We start from the raw sequence: 21830 nt of genomic DNA on the forward strand, positions 1-21830 counted from the left end.
CTGCCCTTTGGGCAGGGGGCTGGACTCGATGATCTCCCGAGGTCCCTTCCAGCCCTAATGTCTATGAAATCTATGAAAGTCAGAGAAAAACTAGAAAGGTGCCTAAAGTCCTCCCTGTGAATAATGGCAAGCTGTAGCAATTGTTAAAATGACGCTTATCTACTTGTACACCTCCCAAAGCTTTTTTTATTATTATTATTTTTTTTTTACATACCAATCAAATGTTTGTAGGGCAGCTGATGATCTCTGAGATTCAAGTGAGCTATATGGCCAACTCTGCTAAATCCAGAGGTGACATCTTGGCCTTCTGGGAGCACCGCTTGGAAGATTTCCTCTGCCTTGAAAAAGTCGTAAGTGAATTCCACGTCACGCTTGGCTAGTTCAGGAATAATATCAAACTGTTCTAATATTTTTCGGTCAGCTTCTCCCAGGGAACCTTCTGATGACATTTTATGGGGATCCAACAAAACAAGTTTATGGTGTTCATCTTCTGGATCATCAATCACTCGCTTCAGACCCGCCCGGTGCAGCACCATGTGTTTCAGAGATTTCAGCAGCCTGTTTATGATTTCTTTTTTCACCTTGAGAACAGGAACAGTAATTGTTTTTTTGAAAGCAGCTCTGTCAAGTATTGTCATTCCACGTACATCAGGATGTGGTGAATATAGTTCAGGATCAATTTTATTCTCTACAGTTTCATGCATCCTAAAGGAACTATTTCTTTGAACGTCTATAAAAAGTCCAGAGAGTCTGTCAAAATGTTGTGCCAATGGCTTCCAAGCTGTTGAAAATGATGTATTCAAGGCAGCTGTTCCAAAACATGTAGTTGTCAATAGTCTAGCACAGCATCCATGTAATCTCCATAAAATCCTAGAAGGGAAATTATTCATTTTATAGACATTGTGTAATCATTCCTATTTAAAAAAATAAGGCTGCAAATCAGGCAGATTTGCTGTTCTCTCAACATAAAGCTTCCTTTTGCATCAAATCATTCACAATAGTTTTGTAAAGCTCTATTATTATGAACCACATCCCAAGAATTTCTATCTCCTGGCAAACTGTGTAAAGCCAAAAAATATATTTCACAGAATCACAGAGAAAACTACCATAACAGAAGTACTCGTGTTGCAGCCCTGACAGATTCTAGCAAATCTGCAAATTCTGCTAAATGCCTGTCACCGACTGTCTCAGATGGCAGATGAGGAGAAGAGGAGGAAGAAGAAAAAGAACAGGAAAACAGAGCCGGCAGGGACCTCAGGAGATCATTTAGTCCAATCCTCCATCTGAAGCAGGATCCTCCCTACATAAACTACCTCAGACAACTGTTCTATCCAGTTGGCTCTCAAGAAATGTTAATGATGGAGATTCTACAATTTCTTTAAGCAGTTTATTCCAGGACAACCATTCTTAATTTTAAGTAATGGACATGATTTTTATGCCAAATGGAGGATGACTTGTGCTTGCTTTAATAGACCCAATATTGCTCCTTAAGTCAAAGGGGAAATAATCCCACTGATTTAAACAGCAGTATTATTGGTATATCATTCACTGCTGCTGACAATGCTAATCAAGCACTAGAAACAGACTACAGTCGTGCCAGTGGTCACAAGCAGAACCACTCCTCAGAGGTTCAGCTGACTCCAGTGAACGAGCTACCATAAAAACTGGTACAGGAGTGTGGTCTGCCTGAAGTGCTTCCTTTATAGGATATTGCAGGATGTTCTCTCCCCCCGCACCACTCACCATGCATAATGTGAGGTTCTTGGTGTTACATGCATGGTACTGGTTCTATCTAGCTCTTCATATTGTGCCCACAGTGCAGTATCTGATGTCTGGGCCACATTGTCTCCCCACAGTGTTGGGGATTTGTCTGAACATAAGGTCAATGGAACAACTTTATGTCAGCTGTTGCAAACATTTGTTGTTGAAGCTTTTGCTTGCTGTGACCAATCTACCCTCATACCACTTTGCCTCTTTTGGCTTTTGTCCCTCTTCAGAGTTATCAAAGGCTGCAGTGTGGTCAGAGTGAGCACACACTGGTAACTGGGAGCTCTCATAGTGCAAGCTGAGTTTTGTGGAAGAAAAAACCAAAGCCTGGTTCAGCAGACAGTGAAGTCTTCACTTCCAGCCCTTAAACTCAGTCAGCTACTAGCATGGCCACCTGCTTTAAGGGTTTTCTTATTGGTAATGAAAGCACTTATCTTTTAGAGTGTTGCAGCAAATCCCAGCTCATGCAGCTTTCTCCATCTCGCTAGGTTTTTCCCACCCCTGTCAACTGCTCCCAAGTGGGAACATTGATTTAGGTAATGCTCTTGAGAACCTCCCAGTGCCGCTTATGCTTTCTGGTTATTCATTATCATGGCCCCTCTCATCACACAGCAGAAGCCCACCGTGTTAAGTCAGAGTCATTCTGATTTATGGCAACATGAGCTAGGGGAAGATGCTCTTTTTTCCAGGGTTTGCAGGAAATCCACCTTTCCTCTCTGACATAGCCTACCTTAGAGCCATTTGTGTCCCCTTCCTCACCTGCACACTACACATAACTCCCTCCTAGAGAACGTCCCTTGACATTATTCTGCCAGCAGACATGAGTTGTAGAGGAGGAACTCAATCAGACACTCCTTCCCACTATTACCTGCACTGGCTGCCAGTAAAACAACAGCAAACACCCAAAAAGACTATTCCCTTCAAGGTTCAAGCCCAAGGGCATCAGACATAGGGCCCATGACATGGATACAGCCCCTGGAGCCCTATGATCTAGATCTTGGGTCTTAGACTGACCCTACATGTGGGTTGTGGAGGCAGCTCAGCGTGCAGGATGAACCCAGCACTGTGCGCAACACAGGGGGTTGGTCCAGGCCACACGCTGCATGTGACACAGGGGTGCACACTGCACGGGGGGGCCCTGCCGAACTAGCCCTATGTGTTGGCTCCGTGTCCAATCTCAATCTGACTTGCACACCAGCCCAGGACTGATGAGGCCTCACCTGGATTGCCGTATGTAGTTCTGGACCCTACACTTCCAGAAAGACATGGCCATTTAGGGAAGAGTTTGGCACAGGGCAACAACAATGATTAGGGACCTGGGAGAAAAGGCTCAAAGAATGAGTTATTCAGCCTGAAACAAAAAATCATAGAAAAGTGGGGCTGGAAGGGACCTCCAGGCCAACCCCTGTCTGAGGCAGGATCATCCTTACCCAAACCATCGTGTACAATCAATCGTCTAACCTCTTAACAAAACTACACAAGTCATCACACCCGAACCTGCTACAGCAAGGAAACTGCAGTGGCCGATGTCCTGCTGCTGTAAAAGGCCATTAATATACACTCAAGAGACCCCAGTTAGAGACTGTGCCCCCCTCTGCAGAGGAAGGCAACCCCCACCCTTCAGAGGACTGAGGGGTGATTTGATCAGTCTCCAAGGACCCAGAGGTGATGACAGAGAGGATGGGGACAGGCTTTTGTCTGTGGCAGCAGGGACAGGACTAGGAGCAATGGCCTCAGGTGGCAGCAGAGGAAACTGAGGCTGGAGGTTCGGAGGAGCTCCCCGACTGGAAGCACTAGCACCGGCTGCCTTGGGAGTTGTAGGAACTCCAGCCTCGCAGGTTTTCACGAGCAGGTCGGCCAGAGGCTGGGCTGCAAGGCTCCGGCAGGAACAGGAGGCCGCGCTAGCCACGACCTGGAAGGTCCCTTCCAGCCCGGCTGCCCTGTCCACACCCTCTCTGGGGTGGTGAGGCTGGTCCAAGCCAGGGCAAGTACAGTGTGTGAAGGGGCCAGGGCCTGGCTGCACCGCCGTTCATGTCGGCCTCCCAGCCTCTGCATGGGGCGGACCATAAATCGGACTGGCCAATAAGGAAGGAGCCAGCCGAATCGGATCAGCCAATAAGGAAGAGTGAATCAAACTGGACGGGCCAATAGGGAAGGCATGAATCAAATCGGCTCAGCTAATAAGGAGCTGAGTGGATTCGGATCAGCCAATAAGGAAGAAGTGAATCAAATCAGATCAGCTAATTAGGAGCAAGTCGATCAGCCAATAGGGAAGGAGTCAAATCGGATCAGCTAATAAGGAGCTGATTGACTAGCAGGGATCGACTGAGATCCGATCGATCGGCAGGGATCGCCTCAGGCCCCGCCCCGTCCCCTCACAGCGGGGGGCTCCCCACGCCCCCGACCCCCGCGCGCCCCTCACCTCATGCCACCGCCGGCCTGCGAGCCCCGCCGGCGTCATCGAGCCGCGCCCGGCCGTGACGGCATCCGGCAGCGCCTGTCCCCGGCTCGGCTCTGCCCCCGGGGGGGCGGGGTCTTGCCTCAGCCCCGCCTCCAGCCTCTAGCCCGTTCCCCTCGAGCGGCCGCCGGCCGGGCCGGACCGGACCGTACCATGCCGCGGGGGGCCGCCGCCGTCAACAGCGAGCGCGGCTGGTACCTGTCGGCGCCGCAGCGGGAGGGCGGCGAGGAGGAGGAGGAGGAGGAGGAGAGCGCGCCGCTGTTGCCCGCCAGGGTGCGTGGGGGGAGAGTTCTACCGTATTGACGTGATACAACCCGCAGCCTCAGAACGGGGAGGGGGCTTTGTACCGTATTTACCCCATACAGCCGCAGGCCCAGGGCTGGGTCTTGCTGCGGGGTGGAGTTGTACTGTATTTACCCGAGACAAGCTGCAGCCCCCAGGGCTCTGGGGGGAAAAGGCAGGTGCTTAGCCTTGCTGTTGGGAAGGGGAAGGGGTGGGGCCTCGTGCTGTATTCACCCAACACAGCGCACCCACTCCCACAGGCAGCGCTGGACCCTTCCCCCCCACTCCATGTACAGGGGCACAGCCTGTCCGTGGGAGGGGAGACTGCAGGGGGCTGTTGCCTGCTGAAATGTTCTTTATTTGTATTTTTGAATTTTAATTTTTGAATGTCTTTTTTTTTTGCTAACTCAGTGCATTTGTTCTGTTCGCAGGCGCCCCCGGATCGCGGGAGCTCCTTTGGTTTTGCAGTGTTTAATTTAATGAACGCCATCATGGGAAGCGGGATACTTGGCTTATCCTATGCCATGGCCAACACGGGGATCATGGGTTTTAGGTAAGACAATGCCCTGTGAAAGACCGAATGAATTAAAAAAGAAAAAAAAGCTCTCATTGCTGCACATAACCTGTTTCTCTGGGTAATTAAGAGCAAACTGAGCTGTGGAGGCTCATGTGTGGGAGAAATGAGTTATATTGCATAAGACCTGGATGGCTTAGGCCTTTTCCATTAGCCAGTGAAGCTCTGGGCTCCTGTGTTATGTATCCAAATCCGGCCTGTGTGCACAGTGACCAGAACCCAGCTTAAATTGCTGTCTCTAGCAATGCATTGGGTCCAGCTCCATTCCCAGTGCTGAGATGCTTCCGTCACGATCTCCCTTCGTTCTGGAAACGAAGCGTGGAGCTACGTGCATGTTTCAGTGCTATGGGAGAGGTTTTATTGTCTGCAGTGATTATACGGAGGATGGAAGCCTTCAGGTTGTCCCTCCGATTCCTTCCATAAGCGTCAAGTTTGCTAGTTTATATGGGCATGCATATCCCAGATTTACTGTGTGTGTATCTCAGTTAGGATTTGAAAGGATTAACATAGGTTGCCTTTGCCCTCCGTAGGCAATGTACTCTAACGGAGATAACAATGTGAAGAGTAAGGAAACAGCAAATGCTGAGTAGGCCGGTCACCATATGAACTATAGTCAGCAGACAGCCATAAAATGAGGAAATCCTGTCTCGTGATAGATTCTTTCTTGTGAAAGAATCTCCGTTTAAAAAAAAATTTGTTTTTCAGATATTGCCTAAAATGTCAATATTTTGTATTTTAGTATCTTGCTGCTGATTGTTGCCAGCCTTGCTGCTTACTCTGTATTTCTGCTGCTTAATATGTGCATTCAGACAGGTAAGTGAAGAACATGTGCTGAACATTAATTTGTAGTATATTTGTGTCTCTTCTACATGTCAAAGGCGTGACCCTGCAAATTAATTTTTATAACCGTGTCTTCCTATGTGATATTATGCATAAATCACTCAAGCTGTAATATTTTAAGTTTTCATTTTCTTTGTTGTTTACTTTGTCATAGAGATGTGCATGTAAATGCAGAGTTGAACTATTGCCATAAACTCAAAACCATTTGAGATAAAAAAAATTTACATTTTCTGATTATTATGCAAAGTAGAATAGCTTGCAAACTTTCAGTACTCCTGAAATGAAAGGTCTTGTTTCTTTTAGCACTGTTTTTCATCTGTTAGATTGGACCAGTTTATCAGTTCAGGGAAAGCAACCACACAATCTTTTATATATTTATAAATGAAATATTAGAGGTAGCAGTAAACCTTTGATTGCCTGCCTGCCTGCATTTGTAATCTACGTTTGTTCACTTTGCTTATGGATACCTGTCAGCCTTGGTGACCTTATTGGATCATCATCCACCCCATTGCATTTCATCTGCACTTTAGGTTCTTGTCTTAAAAATGGTCTGATGTTGAATGTCATCTGATTGTGATGTGATAAAGTATTAAATTATCCTAGCTCTAAGCGGTTTATTTAGTAAAGATTTCAAAGAATAACCTCAAATTTTCTGCTACCTAATGGTTTTAATTCTTTCTTTTGTAAAACTGTTATTGCAACCTTAAGCTAGTCCCTTAATCTGATCTATATTGTAGCAAGAAGTTTCTGTCCCTAATCATCTGCCTTCTTATCGTTCCCATCTGTTCTCTTTTCTGTGCCTTAAGGATGGTAGGAAAACTTCTCTTTCCTTATTGCTTTTGTCTTCCATAACTACCTTTGATCACTTGGATGACTGCTTCCTGATTCTGCTCAAGCGGCAGCTGCTCCTGTCTTGTATATTTTCCATAGAGGTAGGGTTATGTTTCTGTAAGATATTATTGACTGCGTGATACTTTTGGACTAAACTGTGGTCATCTTTTTCTCTCTAGTGAGTTAGGGTTCCAAGATTTGGGTTAGCCAGTAAGCAGCCTAGGAGTAAAAAGTTTTGAAAATTCCCCTTTATTGTGGTAATGGTGATTTTATATATATATACACGACTCTTCATAATCTTTTGATATATTTAATATTTCTCATGGGAGGTATCCATAAGGTAATAGGACTGGGTTTTAGGTGATGCAAGTTTTGTTTGCAGGTTGGCAGTAAACTTGCAACAGGCTAGTGGTGAACTTGCAGCTGGCCCCAGGTCTCTCAGCTTTGTCCATTCCCTATCCCTGAAACTGGGTTAATAAAACTTCTTAGTTTCATTAGTTTATAATGCTTTGTATAACAAGTTCAGAGAGCGGATGGAAAAACTCCTGTACATGCTAAGTGGGTATTATTTTTAGGATGCTGTTAGTAATTATCTTCATGGACGGCCCATTGCAAAGGAAATGCTGGAGGCAAGCCAAATGGATGGGGGGAAGGGAAGAGGAAAAGGCTATTTAAAAAAGAAGGAAGGAAGAAAAATATTTAATGTTGTCAACTTTGAGGATGTAAACCATCGTTATATCCTGGGTCTCCAGATCATCGTCTAAGAGTAATGTTACAAGTCTAGGCATCCTTTTTAGTACAGATTGATTTAAGCAAGAAGCACCACCAGCATGACATGATGACAGACCCTTCAGTTAGCGATTGCTAATCAGCTAAGGTCTTGTTAGGTTTCACTGGCACCAGAAATATGCTTCAGTGCTGCACTAAGTAAAATTTGATTCAAATTCCTTGATTTTAAATTTACAAGCTTCAGTGTTTTCATGTGATTACTCTCAGTTTACACTTACTGCAGTTTGGTCAACAGTTCTTCTAGAACAAGTAAGTAACTTTTATGTAGGAGAACATTCCAGGTCATCTAATAGGAAACTGTTAAGTCTAAAAGGTTATGAAGTTGACCTGCTAGGCTTTTATCTTGGTGAAATCTGTCGAATTCTTTATATGTGAGACCCCTTTTTCAAAACAACTGACTAAAAAAGAAGAAAAAAATTGCAGCAGGCTAGGTTTCACGGCCAGCACTACAATAATAGGCTAAGACATAGTCCAAAATTAGAAGGAAAGAGGCTTTAGTTTCAATTAACATTAAGCCATGAATTGGGAAAACATTTTTAATGAATGAAAATCATAATGTTTGTAGTGTCCGTAAACTATCTATTAAGGCAACATCACATCATGGTCAGATAGGTTGGGGGACAAATGTAGAAAACTATATAACTATATACATCTGCCACTTCAGGTAAAGCTTCTCTATTAGTTGCACTATAGACAGAGATTGAGTTGTGTTAAGCACAGACATTTTAATCATCATGTCTCATTTTTAGTGATACATACCCAGGACACTGTGACATAAAGTCTAATTGCTAGTAGTGACCAAATGGCTTGATATAGCCACATATCCACATAGCCACTGTAGTTTATACCAGGATTTTGTGTGTTGATCACCAGTTACCATTCAGAATAGTTTATTACCCTTATCTGTTTTGGGGACTAACCTGTCTAAAAGCTGTACATATTCAGCAGGAGTAGAGATGTTTGAGCTGCTGCTACTATGTATGTTATATCTAACATATGTATTCATCAACCTTGCTAGTATCATAATGATCGGTTTAACCTCTCTCATGATAACTGGATGATTTCCATTCAGGGTTTCAGAAATCAAGTATTTTTTACTTACGTTGTGTAAAGTAAAACATACAGGGCCCGACAAAGACTGACCAATTAAACCAATTCAGCTTATTAATTTGCTCTTTACATTTTCAAATAAAACAAATTTTTATATTTTTTAAAAATTAAGAACACCACGCTGTTCATGGGACTTCATTTCTAGCACAGATAAAGGGTTAATTCTGAAACTCTGAACTCCTGCATAAGCCTTTTCTCTTTCTGTTGATGATTTGTTCATTCCTTTCCCATGAGTATTTATTACGTATGTGTTCCTGCAGCAGTAGAAAGAACCCCTTCACAAGTATAGTGACTAGTTGGCCCTTTAGAATAATCTGTATTTCAAATGATCAAATGCCATATAAAGATACGAACAAGTAACAATACAGAATAGAACATAACCGGTCAGGTTTCTTACACTACTGCAGAACGTGAATAACTCCAAAGCTGATGGAGCGCATTTACACTGAGAGCAGACTGGCTCATCTTATTTTAGCGTACTGTTGATGGCAGTATTAGAGAGGTGTATATAAAACACAGAGCTTCTAAGAAGAATGAGCATTAGTTACGTCCTGTTGTATGTTACACTGACCTTGCTGGACTCGGAGCTTTACAGGCAGATAAGATTCTGCTTCTGTCTTGAACGTCACAATCTGAGGCTATAGTCTGATCCACGTGGGTTTATTCTTAATGGAAGCAGGTGTCACCTGTCATTGTTTTTGTGCCACCATCAAACAAAAATGCTATGGGACACAAAGCAAAAGCAAAAGGACATCCATACCCTTTTTCAAGCTGCAGTGTGGTTACAATCAAAGGTAGCAATAACTTGTGCTGTTTTACTGCAGTGGGCATCTATTTGCTTTATGATGGAAGAGTGAGGACAGCCCAGACCTGCCCCAGGCAGGTGCTCTGGGGGCTTGAAGGGCCCGATCCTGTGCACCTTGTGAATTCCTCAGCAGAATCGGACCCATCAAGCCCTGGAAATGCCTGCCTGGATTCCCCCACTTATTGAGGTTGCCCAGTGGTGTACTGATGGGGGCCAGGGAGAGGCCATGGCCCCCAGGTGCTGGCCTGGTGGGGAGGCGGGTGCCGGTCAGAGAGGCCAGAGCGCCTCCCACATTTGGTTTGTGGCCCACCCGCCTGCCCAGTGGGTTGTGGCTGTCTTTGGCCATTCCACCTGGCATCCCTCCCCACATGCCTGGCGTGCCATGCTGACAATTCCCCCACGGACGTGCTGTGGGGCAGGAGGCAGGGCCCTGCAAAGGCTGATTTGCTTTGATCCCTGCACCCTGCTTGGATCATCCCGGGGGGACAGGGGGGGAGGTGCAAATGCAGGTGATGGCCACCAGGTGCTGGAGACCCTCGGTACACCACTGAGGTTACCCCTGGGATCTCAGGTGTGCACCTCCTAAGAAGGGAAACCCCAACTACTGAAGAATGCCCGGGATATCCTGGGAACATCTCAGTAAGTGCAGAAAAGCTGGGCAGGTCCTCCCAGGGCTTGAGGCGCCCGATCCTGCACAGGATGGGGCTCTTCAAGTCCTAGGAGAACATCACCCTTTGTCCTGCAGCATCAACAGGCAGGGCAATGGATGACGTGTGTTTTATCTCTGGTACTTATGTAGAAATCTTCTCTTCCAGGTCAGGTTGTAGGGCTGGGACCTACGTGTTCACATAAGAGAAGGCAAAGTGGTAACATGTACAACAAAGGGGTCAGAAGATAGGGAAGTGGGGGGGAGGAAGGAAGACAAGTATTAGACCAATAAATTTATGCAGTTTTAAGACCGACATTTTTTTTAAACCTCTGAAATTCTTGAAACTGGTTGAACACCCAGCAGGCTACACATTCATATCACCTAACTAGAAAAAAGTTTACACCTTTTGACACCCTTGAATTTCTGGTAGCAAAATGCAGAGCAACAGTGCAAAAGCTAGGAAATGTTTTGTTCCAAATAAACCCTTTTTTGAGTTTCCAGCAAATGACTAGAGGTTGTTTTCAGTTGAAACCCAAACTCTGTATAGGATCCTTTAATATAAATTGGGGGATTACCTATGAAGGTGGTCATAAGTGCAGATCTTACTGTGTACCACGTTTCATTGCAAATGTTCTTGCAGATCCTTGATACTGCAAGGTGCAGCTCTTCTGGAGGCAGGGCTTCATAAATGGAAACTATAAGATACTATAGTTCTCTTTTTCTAGGGAGGAGAACATGATATTAATAAAAAAGTGAATATGAAATGGATTTTTCTTTTCTTTTTTTAACAGCTGTCACTTCTTACGAAGATCTTGGCCTCTTTGCATTTGGGTCACCCGGGAAGGTAACATTTTTATATATTGTCCATCTAGCTCTTTGTTTTTATTATAACTCTGAGAAACACTTTGTTGATGCATAATTGCCATTTAGGAAACAGAAATGGAACAGAAACTTAGTTCATCTTAGAGCAGCTGTCCTTAGTGATAGTGGCTGATTCTGTCTAAATGTGAATAAATCTTTGTTATTGTCTGGTTTTGTGCTATTTTCTAGATACGGTACTGGTATTTGTCACTCCACACTAGTTTGCATTACCAACAAATCAGCTTAATACACCACTCCTAGTGTTATATGCTGACATTCAGATTCTTTACAGTATTACCCCTTAACCTATTTAGAGACCTTACCAGTGATTTATCACAGTGCTTTGATCCTTAGTAAGAAAACGTAGTTAAGTGTAAATGCTAGATGTAAGTTGAATATTATAATTAAATCGTACAGAATGTAAGAAGTGTACCATTAATGTAATGATCACTTCAGAAAAATAATAGTTATTCTCTTGAGAATCCATCCTAAAGGCTCTTTTTGGAACCGGAGTAAAAATGTGCTACTTCCGTAACGATTAACGGATGGTCTGTCAGTAGCATTTGCTTAATAACTAGCTTTGTCCAATGGTGTGTACAGTACATGCAAAAAAAAATGCTAGTAGTGGTAATGTGTTTCTTTGGTGTTTGTGTGTTCAGTGAGGGTGGGGGGTCAGGGAGGAAGCTTATTAAATATTTACACATTTTTTATTACTATGAATACACTTTCAGTGGAGTGACACTGAAAGCAGAGCTGTAACAAGTTGAAATAAAGTTGTCTGACTTACAAAAATTGTTAATGATATTTTGCCTCAAACGATTTTCTGGAAGTCAACCAAAAAACCCCAAGAAAAGCATGCATATAGGGAAGTAGTTTAATTGGCTACACTCTGATCTTTTTTGGGGGTGTAACTATAATTCAGAACTGACTCATTATTGTGTATAACTTCCATTAGCATTAATAAGCAGATGATGACTCTAGTCTTTGGACATCAGTGGTGATTGATCAAAATGAAAATAAAATCAATTACCTCAACTAGCAGCAAATCTTGATCTTAACAAAATATGAGATTGATTTTTGCATTGTTCTGCCCATTCTACATGTGTTAAACATGAGGTATCAGAACCAGAAATGTAGGGCTAGAGAGGACCGCAAAAGGTCATTTAGTATCTTGTCCTACTTTGAGACCAGGATTAAGTCTACCTAGACTATCCTGAAAGATGTTCATCTAAACTATTCTTAAAAACCTACAAGGCAGGAAATATCATAACCTCTTTAAATCGCCTGGGCCACTAGCTAACTATCCTTATAATTAGGAAGATCTTTTTTTAGCGTAGGATGTAATCAAAATCTTTGCTGCAAGCAAAGCCAGTTTCTTCTTGTCCCGATCTCCCTTTTCTCCCCCATTGTTAATGAGAACAATCGATCACCATCTTTTTTTTTATAACAACCTTTCCCACATAGGAAAACTGTTGTGTCCCCTCTATTTACTCTTTCCTAGACTAAACAAACTTAATTCCTTCCAACTTTCCTTCTAAACTAAACTAAACCTTCTTTACTTGTTGTTCTGTGCTGGGTTCTCTCTAATTTCTTTACATCTTTCTTACAGTCTGGGACCCAAAACAGAATGCTGTACTTTACCTGGCGCCTCCCCATTGTCAAGTATCATGGAATAATTATTTCCTGGGTTTTACACAATGCTCCTGTCAGTGCTTCCTAGAATGAGATTTGACTCTTTTGCAGCAACATCATATTGTTGATTTGTATTCAGTTAGTGGTACACTACAACCCCAAACTCCTTTCTTGCAGTACTGTTACCTATTTTGTATTTGTGTATTTGGTTTCTCTTTCCTAAGTGGAGTGCTTTACACTTGGGTTAACCTTATTCCGTTGATTTTTGGACTATATCTCCAATTTCCCACAACTCATTTTGAATCTCATTCCTGTTCTCCAACAAGCTTGTGACCTGTGTCAGCTTGCTGTCATTCACGGTGTCTATAAATATGTTCTCCATTCTGTCATACAAGTCCTTAATGAACAGCTGTGAAGTTGCCCATAAGGTGGGTGTACCTCAACATTATTTCTCTAATTTCGCTTATGAAAACACATGTTTTCTGCTATTGAATATTTTGCTGCTGGAAAGATTAAGTTTTTATGGGAGCTGGGCATGTATCACCCTTGCCTTGGCAAGTAACAAGATTTCCATACTGCTTAAAAACGTCTAATAAATACCATCTTGTGGGGGGTTTTTACTCAGTTTAGTTCTGACATAATATTAGTTTCCACTACTTAGGACACATTACAACCAGAAGTTAATTTTTGTAAGGTTCCTGACAAGTAGGAATTCCAGCTTTGAAGTGCTGTGCAGATGCGGGTCAGAATTTTCAAACAGAGGTGTCTACAGCATTTTAGCTTTTATCCTTTTTTTTTTTTTTTCCTATCTTGCTTTTTCCCTTAGTGTCCATCAGCGTAGTGTTTACATGCTATTTTTTATGCCGCAACAAATGTAATCACGGCCCAAAACAGTGAGTAATACATGTTGGAATTAAAGTGAAAGGAAACCACGATGCCAGTCAGAGAAACTTGATTTGAGAAAATCCTTTTTTTTTTTTTTTTTCTTTTCTGACCTGTGAAAGTTGGTTACACTCTGGTTCAATACAAATGCTTTTATGGTCAGCAAATTTACAAATCTGATTCAGGGGACGTTTCCTAACTTTTTAAAGATTGTGTGAAGTTCTGAACTATCACTGTGACAGTTTGTGGGCTTTGAGATGGGCAGGTAATACAGAAAACTCTTTCCCTTCAGAGGTGAAATCTGGTCAAATAAAACTCAATTATATCATCAGTGTTTTAAAGGCGAGCCATCTGCAGAGCAGACTTCTTGGTGTAACAACTCTGTCATCTCAATTGTGGTATGTTTCAGTAGAGCTTCTTTGCTTTTATACATTCATTTCTGTGTGTTAGACCACAGTCATGAATCAGAAGACAGCTTTCTTTCAGTACCAGTTATCACTTCTACATCTGTTTTTGGTCAAGATGATCAGTATCTTATGACTGGTATAGGCAGAAGTTCTGTTTTTCCTTACCTTGCTAACAAAATAATTTATTTTATAGGTTCTTGTGGCCAGTACAATAATCATCCAGAATATTGGAGGTAAGAAACTTCACATTCAGATTGCAGTGTTGTGTATGTGTGTGTGTTTTGGGGCTGTGTATACACAGAGGGCAAATTGTAAGTGAAAAAATACATGAAAGGGGCTGACAGAGGAAATTTAAGGTTACAGTTTATCCAATCTTGCTAGCCCAAGGACTGTAGTAGGTGTGCTTTTTCACATCATGTGGTCTTTATTTGTTAGGCATGTGATGCATATCACCACTGAGGTGTAGCCTTTGCCTTTCATTGCTACATTCATTTCATTACTGTGAGACCGTAGAATTTTGTGTGTGCTAAATTCATGATAGTTTTCTGTGTTCAACATTTTGTCTTCAGTGTGTGTGTGTGTATATATAAATGTGTGTTATCCTTCATAGAATAACTTTTTTCACTGTAATTTCTTTTATCATCAGCCAGTCTAGCTCTGTTGCTCTTTTAACCATGCTTCATAGTACAGTCCTTAATAATAATGCAATCCCTCTTGATAAGAAGCCACCAGCAACATAAATTTAAGCATCTAAAACGCTGTTAATGTCTAGCCTATAAGAAAAGTAGTAGTGTCCACCACAGTATTAGGAGAAGAATTAAAAACCAGAGTATTAAACACTAAATAAATAAAAACAGATTGCTTTACAAGAAAGAGGTAGAGGAGATTGACTGGTCTTCTGTTTTAATGCTAACATTTAAACTTGGCAGTATCCTGGATTTTTTTCCTCCTGGATGAAAACAGGAAATGAGTTGAAAGCAAAACAGAGAGAGTAGGAGAAAGGGGGCGGATAGTCATTTAATAGTGACTGGGAGAAACAATGTTCCAGTGCCTGTCAATAGGCCAGGCACTCTTCTAATCGCTGCAAAATAGACCTGGGACTAGACCAAGTAAGTGTTTTTTACAATTAAATTAGTAGCTTTCCTTGTACAAAAACTTCAAATAGTGGAAACGTATTAATTTAAATGGCTATAAAAACGATGCTGTTCATTTCAGACGGGAATGAACGCATTAATTCCAGAGTCTAAAGATTATTTATCCATCCAGGTTTCGGAGGACTTTATGTAGCAATGAACACATTTTTTAATTTCCTTCCACATTCAAGTGGACCTCTAAATAAACATTGTTAGACAAAGAGGGAATACAAAGGGAAGGTTCATGCAACACTGGGATCTAGTACAAGACTATGTGGTCAAAGGAAATTTGAATCTTATTTCTTCCTCATAACAGTTCATAACCTTCTCTGTGTGTCAGTTTTAATAGAACTCAGTTTTGTAACCCTAGAGGCCCATGCTGTTGCATGTTGGATATTATCAAACGACTTATTCCATCTTTTGTTGTGGACTTACTTCTCTGCCAGGAACCTGACCCTGGTTTGCCAAGAATTTCATTTCTGTTTAACCTAGTTAATTCAAGAAGCAGCTTTCACAATTGGAAAATATTCTTTCAAGTGTCTGAAATACCCAGCACTCTGATGGAAACTTCCAAATCCTCTGTGTTTTGGCTTTCTGGATTTCAGTGGGAAGATCCTTTGGGTAGGAGTAATGCAGGTATTTTGCTCATTTCAGACTTCGGCTTCCTTGCAAAGATTAACCCATTTCAAACACCTGTGAGGAAAGTTACCAAACTGAACACACACACACAGCATTGTTAATCAAAGCCTCTGCCTCCACGCAGAGATATTCTGCCTTGTCCCTGAGTGGGGTGGAAAGTGTGGCCTTCATAGCACCTTGCATCCTGTGGATGCTTCATGCAGAATGGGGTAAATCAAGGAGAGTAATGATTTGCCTATCCAGGACAGAAGATGCAGACCATCTGGGTTTCCATGTGGAAACACTGCTCCCAGCTGTGTTAACTCTCCCTAGATCCTGTTACTTCTACAGTTCAGCCTCCAGCGGCCTGGCCAGTAGCAGCATGGTTCTTGGAAAGCATGTTGTTAAGGGAAAGCTGGGAGCTGGAGCAGCAGTGTGGTATCAGGAGCCCCTAGTGCAGACAGCTCTCCTGTGACCCAAGAAATTCCCAGGATGTGGGGTATTAGGAGGCCCTTCCCCATCAGAGCTGTATCCGCCATCAAGCCTTTGACCCTTGAGGAAGCAATCAAGATGCCAGAAGTTTTCTATCCTCTTTCCTCCCCTTCCATGAGTTCGTGATGGGAAAGGTCAAGTCTTCGTTTAGTTTGCCCTGGAATGGGTGCCACTGGATTTAGCAATGCAGCATTTGCATTGAGCCTTGCCTTGCCTTGCCTCGCCAGTGCAATTAAGTATTCTTTCCTTTTGTTCCTTTGCATCCATCTGGAGGAACCGGCCGGGCCATGCCCCTTCGGCAGACTTCCAAGCTCTGTCAACATCTTTAATTTCAGAGCAAGGCTAAAAATAAAATCGTTTTCTCTGATTACCTCCTCCATCATCAGAGCTGGATACATTGCATCATATGGTATCTCATTACAAAAAAGATGGGAGGGCAGCAGATAATGAATGATGGTTTGAGATAAAATAAGCCACTTTACTGGGGTTATTCTCACAGTCATAATACATTCTAGGCATTTCATTGTCTCTAAGAATAACTATAATGTATAAATATGATTTACATTTGGCTTTTTTAGGATATTTCAAATAAACTTGTTTAAAAGGATGGCTTGAATGTTTTGGGGTATTTTCATAATTTTTTCTCATGGTTTTATTAAAAAAGGTGAAAGTGAATCTATGTTTAGTATCTTAACTTCACGCATTCAGTGACTCTTCAATGCAGGGGTACTAATTTTCCTAATGTATGAAGATGCATTTAAACAGTGTCACACAGTTTTAAGGACAGCCATAAGAAAAATAGTGTGTCAAATTTGGGGTCTGCTTTGGAAAGCATCCTTCTTTTTTATCATCTTTTAGAGAAATTATCAGACTCCTGGGGATTCAAAGTTGACTTTTAGGATTTATAACCTTGTTTAATATTTTTAAATACAATGGTTTCATCTGTTGTTGCACAGAGGCAAAAAAATCAACATTTAAAGGGGGGGTTGCTTTTATTTGAAATGCTGTAGAGTGTGTGCCACATATTCAAGCAGTGCTTGTTGAATAGTCCATCAAAGTATCCAAAGATAGGTCTGGATCTATGAAAAATTGGCAGTAACATTATTATGTCCTAGTTATTTTTAAGAATACAAGATTTAAAAAGTGAAACCAGTCAACACTATTTGTGTATTCTGGTCATTTTGGAACAGGCATATTTAAATGTTCTTTAAAATAAAATTAAAAAATCTCTACAGCCTAATAGTTTGTAGCATATTTTTACTTTATAAAGTGATATAAGCATCCCAAATACAGAATGTCGAAAACAACGGCAAAATTAACTTAGCCTTCCCTACAGCAAAATTCATGTATTACTATAAATGAGATCAACAGTTAGCAATCTTTTAAGGCCGCAGGCTAGACTGACTTAATTTGTGTCCGAGATAGCCAGGGGATCACCACCACTGCTTATCCTTGCAACGGTGCAGGGAAGTGACAAAGGCTCCCACCTCTGAAGGCTTCCGAAGCCGTGTGTCCATGGGCTAGATCAAATGGCTTTGGGGGCTGCATCCAGTCCACAGGCTGTAGGTTGCCAACCACTGATATAGCTGATCTGCTGTAGTAACTTTAGTGCAACATGTTCGTATGAATCTGATACTTTTGTTAATTCTACTTGTCAGTCTTTTATGACTTAAAGACTTCTACACCTCTTTGCATATGCTAAAGAGCTGTTACTCACATAAATGCTGCATTGCGTAAGTTTGCAAAATGAACCCCTAGCAATGAAGTTGCCAGTTTACTTCTTTCCAGATCATCATTTCGCTGCATTCATCCAGGGCCCTTCAGCCTGTGCCTGGAGTGCTCTCCAGGTATGCAGCTTGGGTTTGTAGTACGGAAGGGAGTCTTGGAAGATCCTTTTATGTCGCTGTTTCTTATTTTTGCATCCCAACTCCTGAGAGCCCTGTCCATACAGTTGTAGGCCTGCATAAATACAGGATTGCTGTGGGGGGTGAGGGGTTGGGGAGACAATTGTGGAAGATTCTGAGACTTTTTTTTAGAGGTCAAGGCTATATTCATTTTCTCATGTATTCCTCTCCAAGAACAGCCGGAGCTGGAGGGCATCCCTCATATTCTTTCTGGATAGCAGTGGATGGCTTATTGTGTGTCAAAGCCATCACTCTACATCCTGTAAATCCCTTAGGTCCTGAAAGATCTGACAGGTTTGTGGGTGATTTCCATAGATGTCTTCCATGTGGGATGAAGGAATTCTCCAAGAAAATCTTTAGGGAGATTTCCTAGTAAAATGTCCCTCGTGTTGATTTTGAGAAGAGAGTGTCAGTGCGGATATGACAGCATATATAATGATGAAGTTGGAGAAAAATTATTTTAGCAAGACTTGTGGAAAATGGAGACACGTGCAATAAAATATTGCGTAAGAGCAGTTTACAGGCTGTTGCCAGCACCAACAAATCTTCAGTATTTGAGGTCTAAAGCAGGAATTATGTGGAGAGAGTTTTATGGTGTATTTCTCCTGGCTACAGACTGGCATTAGCTGAAGGTCATTGCTTAGGGAGCTGGAACTGGTCACACAGGGCAAGGAAACTTTGAAATAGAGAGACATAAATCGGAAATGTTGGGAGTATGAATGTAAGAATCTAGAATTTATTAGCAGCTGGAATAAAACACAGCAGTAAAGCATTAGTGGTCTCTAAAAGGATTTTCTTGCAAGAGCAAAAGACCAAGATACTCCAAGTACGACTTGTTAGGTTACTAGAAGTGGTTTATCTGCTTGCTTGTTGTATCTAGATCTCTCCCTTCTCTCCATCTCTCTCCTTCTGCCTACAAATGTGTACATACATACAGAATCTTCATTTTACAAGGATTAGCAAGCTCCATTGTAAAAGCAGCTCAGTTAATTGATCATTTCTCTAATTGTTGCTTCCACAAATTTGTTAAAGGCTTGTCCTGCGGCCAGCTGGTTCTCAAGAGGGGCAGAACAATTTTCTGACTTTGAAAACATCAAACATAATTCCCAGTCTGGTTCCTACTGAAAGCGAGCACAAACTGCTGTACACCAACAAGTACAGGGGAAAGGAAACCCAGAGCTGGAGCAGTGCTAGCTTCATCTCGGGCTGCTCTGTGCTGCTTGCATACTGCATATGTATTTTTAAACAGAAATACTAGGACTAGCTGTGAATTCTCGAGTGTGACATTTTAGTCTGTGAATCTGATCAACAAAATGAACAGCACCTGAAAAGTCTCTGCTATATACCATGCATAGCACATTTCCAAAAATGTAAGCAAATAACTGAACCACTTGCAAATATTAACATTCTGTTTTCTTGCAATCTATTATGATGATGATTATTATTTGCAACTTCAGCAGTCTGCATTTTCTAGACTGTGTGCTTACATGTATCAAGACGCTGCAGGAAATTTTCTGTTAGAGACACTTGTTTACAGGTTATTTTTGATCTTTGCCCCCACTTATCAGCAGAGATGAAGCATCTCTACTATAGATAGAATATTCCCAAGCCATGTTCGTGCAACACCATCTACTGGTCAGTCGGAGTACAGCGCTAATAGACTTCTGTGTCCGTCCCCCCAAATTAACTAGCTTTGACTGTGGATAGGCTTAGGAAGAGAGAACGCTTTTAAGCAGCACTTGTTTTTACATTTACCATAACCAAGACATTAGGCTTTCCCAAATTCTCTCAAATTGGGGAAGAAAGTATTTATAACAGTGTTGTATGCTTTAAATGGTTAACCACTTTATCTCCACTGATGAGCTTGTAGGAAGTAGAGCTGGCATTGACCTATGTATAAAAATATCTAGAAAGCTACCAAGGTAGTTAACTTGTGCTGGAGTTGAAGAAGTATATTTTAGAGCATGGAGTGAAATACCCAGATTGCAGGATAGTCTTTTTTCTTTTTTTCCTGCTTTGCAGGTCCTTTATTCTTCTTAAAGTATCTTAAAACATTTCACAGTTAAATGGTTATCTTGATTAAAGTTGTAATCCTAGAGGAATCCAAATGTGGAAAAACCAGTGAGAAAAATCAAGAGTTCCTCTGAGTCTCTCTCTGGGCAAAGTAGGTGCTCTTCAAACACATTTAAAATGAATGGCCCCACAGAGTGGAAGGGCAAACATAGTGCATCTCTGTTGAGGACTGAATGGTTAATCCTTTAAGAAGTTACTGCACCTCCCCTGAGCACAGAAAATCTAATTCTGTTCTTAAACAAACTTGAATGCTCATGTCCTTGCAATGCAGTTTGTGTTTGCCCTGAAAGCCTAATTATCCTTATCCTTATTGTTTTAAACTGAGGATTTCCAGTGCAGAACTGCTTTAATTAAGGGCAGGTTTGTCAACTCCCATACTAATTTAACAATTGATGGCTGTTAAAACCAATTAAGCTGTGTTTTCATAATGCAGTGAATAGTTGTTGGGTGACTTTTTAGCAATCTAAGGAGTGTTAAAGTGTTGAAGAAAAGTACTACTTACATCTGTGTGCAGTCTAAATATATTTAGGGCTTGCTTTTATTGGGAACTTATTTAATTTTATACTGGCATAGTTAAATCAATAAAGTTATACCCATATACTTCCTCTATGTAGTCATTTGTGTTGCAGAATACAAAGCAGCCTTAAATAGAAGCTAAAAAGTAAAAAGCCTTTCTTACACTACAGTGAATGCCTGATTTGCCCAGGGAGTTTTAATATACCTATAGCGGCTTGTGTATCTAGTCTGCCATATATCAGTTTAAATTTCCAGTTCAGAGAAGATCTCTTTTTAATACTGCACTTTTTCAATAGAACTACATGAAAATGATTATTAGTAAACCTTTGTTAGAATATATTGCTTTTGTAATTATCTAGAGATTGGAGGAACTTCTAACACTTGGTTTAGATGCTGGTTTTGGATGTGTGTTTAAAAACAAAATACCCAGGGCAATAGTTAGGGTAGAGGGCCCCGTGCTACATAGCTTTACTGCTGCTGGTAGCTGAGCTGGCTTGTTTAGAGCTTGCCTGAGTATCTTTCCCCAGCACTAAGATCTGCCGGTTATATATATCCTGAGAATTGAAACAAAAAAATACCTCTGTATTATACTATAGAGCCTGAGTGCTGACGTAGACTGATGGCTTTTGGTCATGTTCATGCTTCATTTCTTGTGCTTTTTCTGTTCCTAGTTTGTTTGGGGTTTTTTACAGTATTGTTTTGAATTGCAGTACCTCCATTTAATATTCCTGTAATGTTTCCATCCCTCATCCTCCTCTGCCCCTCCCACCCTGCAAATCCCCATCAAACAAAACTAACCTGCTAAAAATTGAGCACTGTGGATTTGTCTTCTTTTTTTTTTTCATTCTTGATGTCCGCCTCTAGATTTTACCTTATTTAAGAGAACACTTTCACATCTCTAGGACAGGACAGACGACAGGTAAAATGACCTCGATACTAGTAGTGGGAGATATAAGTTCAAATGAATTTGTCATATGAAGCTGCTAGGAAAGGTCCCATTACAGCTGATTAATCCAGCTCTGTTTCTGCCTGTCTAGCGAGTGGTAATGTGTGTTCTGACCTAGTGCAACTTCTCACTAGTATTGGGTTTTTTCCTGTTAGTTTTTAACTTTTCCTGATGATTTGAAATAACTTTCGTGGTTGGGTTGTTTTATGCAAGGAAATAAAGCTCTTATTTCTTCTTCCTTCCTCTGGCCTGTTTATGAGG

General features: G+C 41.7%; 2 protein-coding genes across 2 annotated transcripts in view; one reads left to right on the forward strand and one right to left on the reverse strand.

Annotated features, from left to right (window-relative positions):
* Positions 1-4278, reverse strand: part of TRMT5 (tRNA methyltransferase 5) — a 13046-nt gene extending 8768 nt beyond the window's left edge. Inside the window, exons 1-2 of the mRNA XM_019550928.1 lie at positions 4190-4278; positions 215-870 (exon numbers count right to left, since the gene is read on the reverse strand). Coding sequence (XP_019406473.1) covers positions 215-870; positions 4190-4194 — 661 coding nt within the window. The 5' untranslated portion in view covers positions 4195-4278. The remainder of the gene's footprint in view (positions 1-214; positions 871-4189) is intronic.
* SLC38A6 (solute carrier family 38 member 6) overlaps positions 4278-21830 on the forward strand; it is a 52551-nt gene continuing 34998 nt past the window's right edge. The window contains exons 1-5 of the mRNA XM_019550929.1: positions 4278-4498; positions 4939-5060; positions 5821-5894; positions 10897-10949; positions 14081-14120. Coding sequence (XP_019406474.1) covers positions 4379-4498; positions 4939-5060; positions 5821-5894; positions 10897-10949; positions 14081-14120 — 409 coding nt within the window. The 5' untranslated portion in view covers positions 4278-4378. The remainder of the gene's footprint in view (positions 4499-4938; positions 5061-5820; positions 5895-10896; positions 10950-14080; positions 14121-21830) is intronic.

Source organism: Crocodylus porosus, unplaced genomic scaffold, assembly GCF_001723895.1.
Source record: "Crocodylus porosus isolate Cpor-Errol unplaced genomic scaffold, CroPor_comp1, whole genome shotgun sequence".
In the NCBI taxonomy this organism is placed as follows: Eukaryota; Metazoa; Chordata; order Crocodylia; family Crocodylidae; genus Crocodylus; species Crocodylus porosus.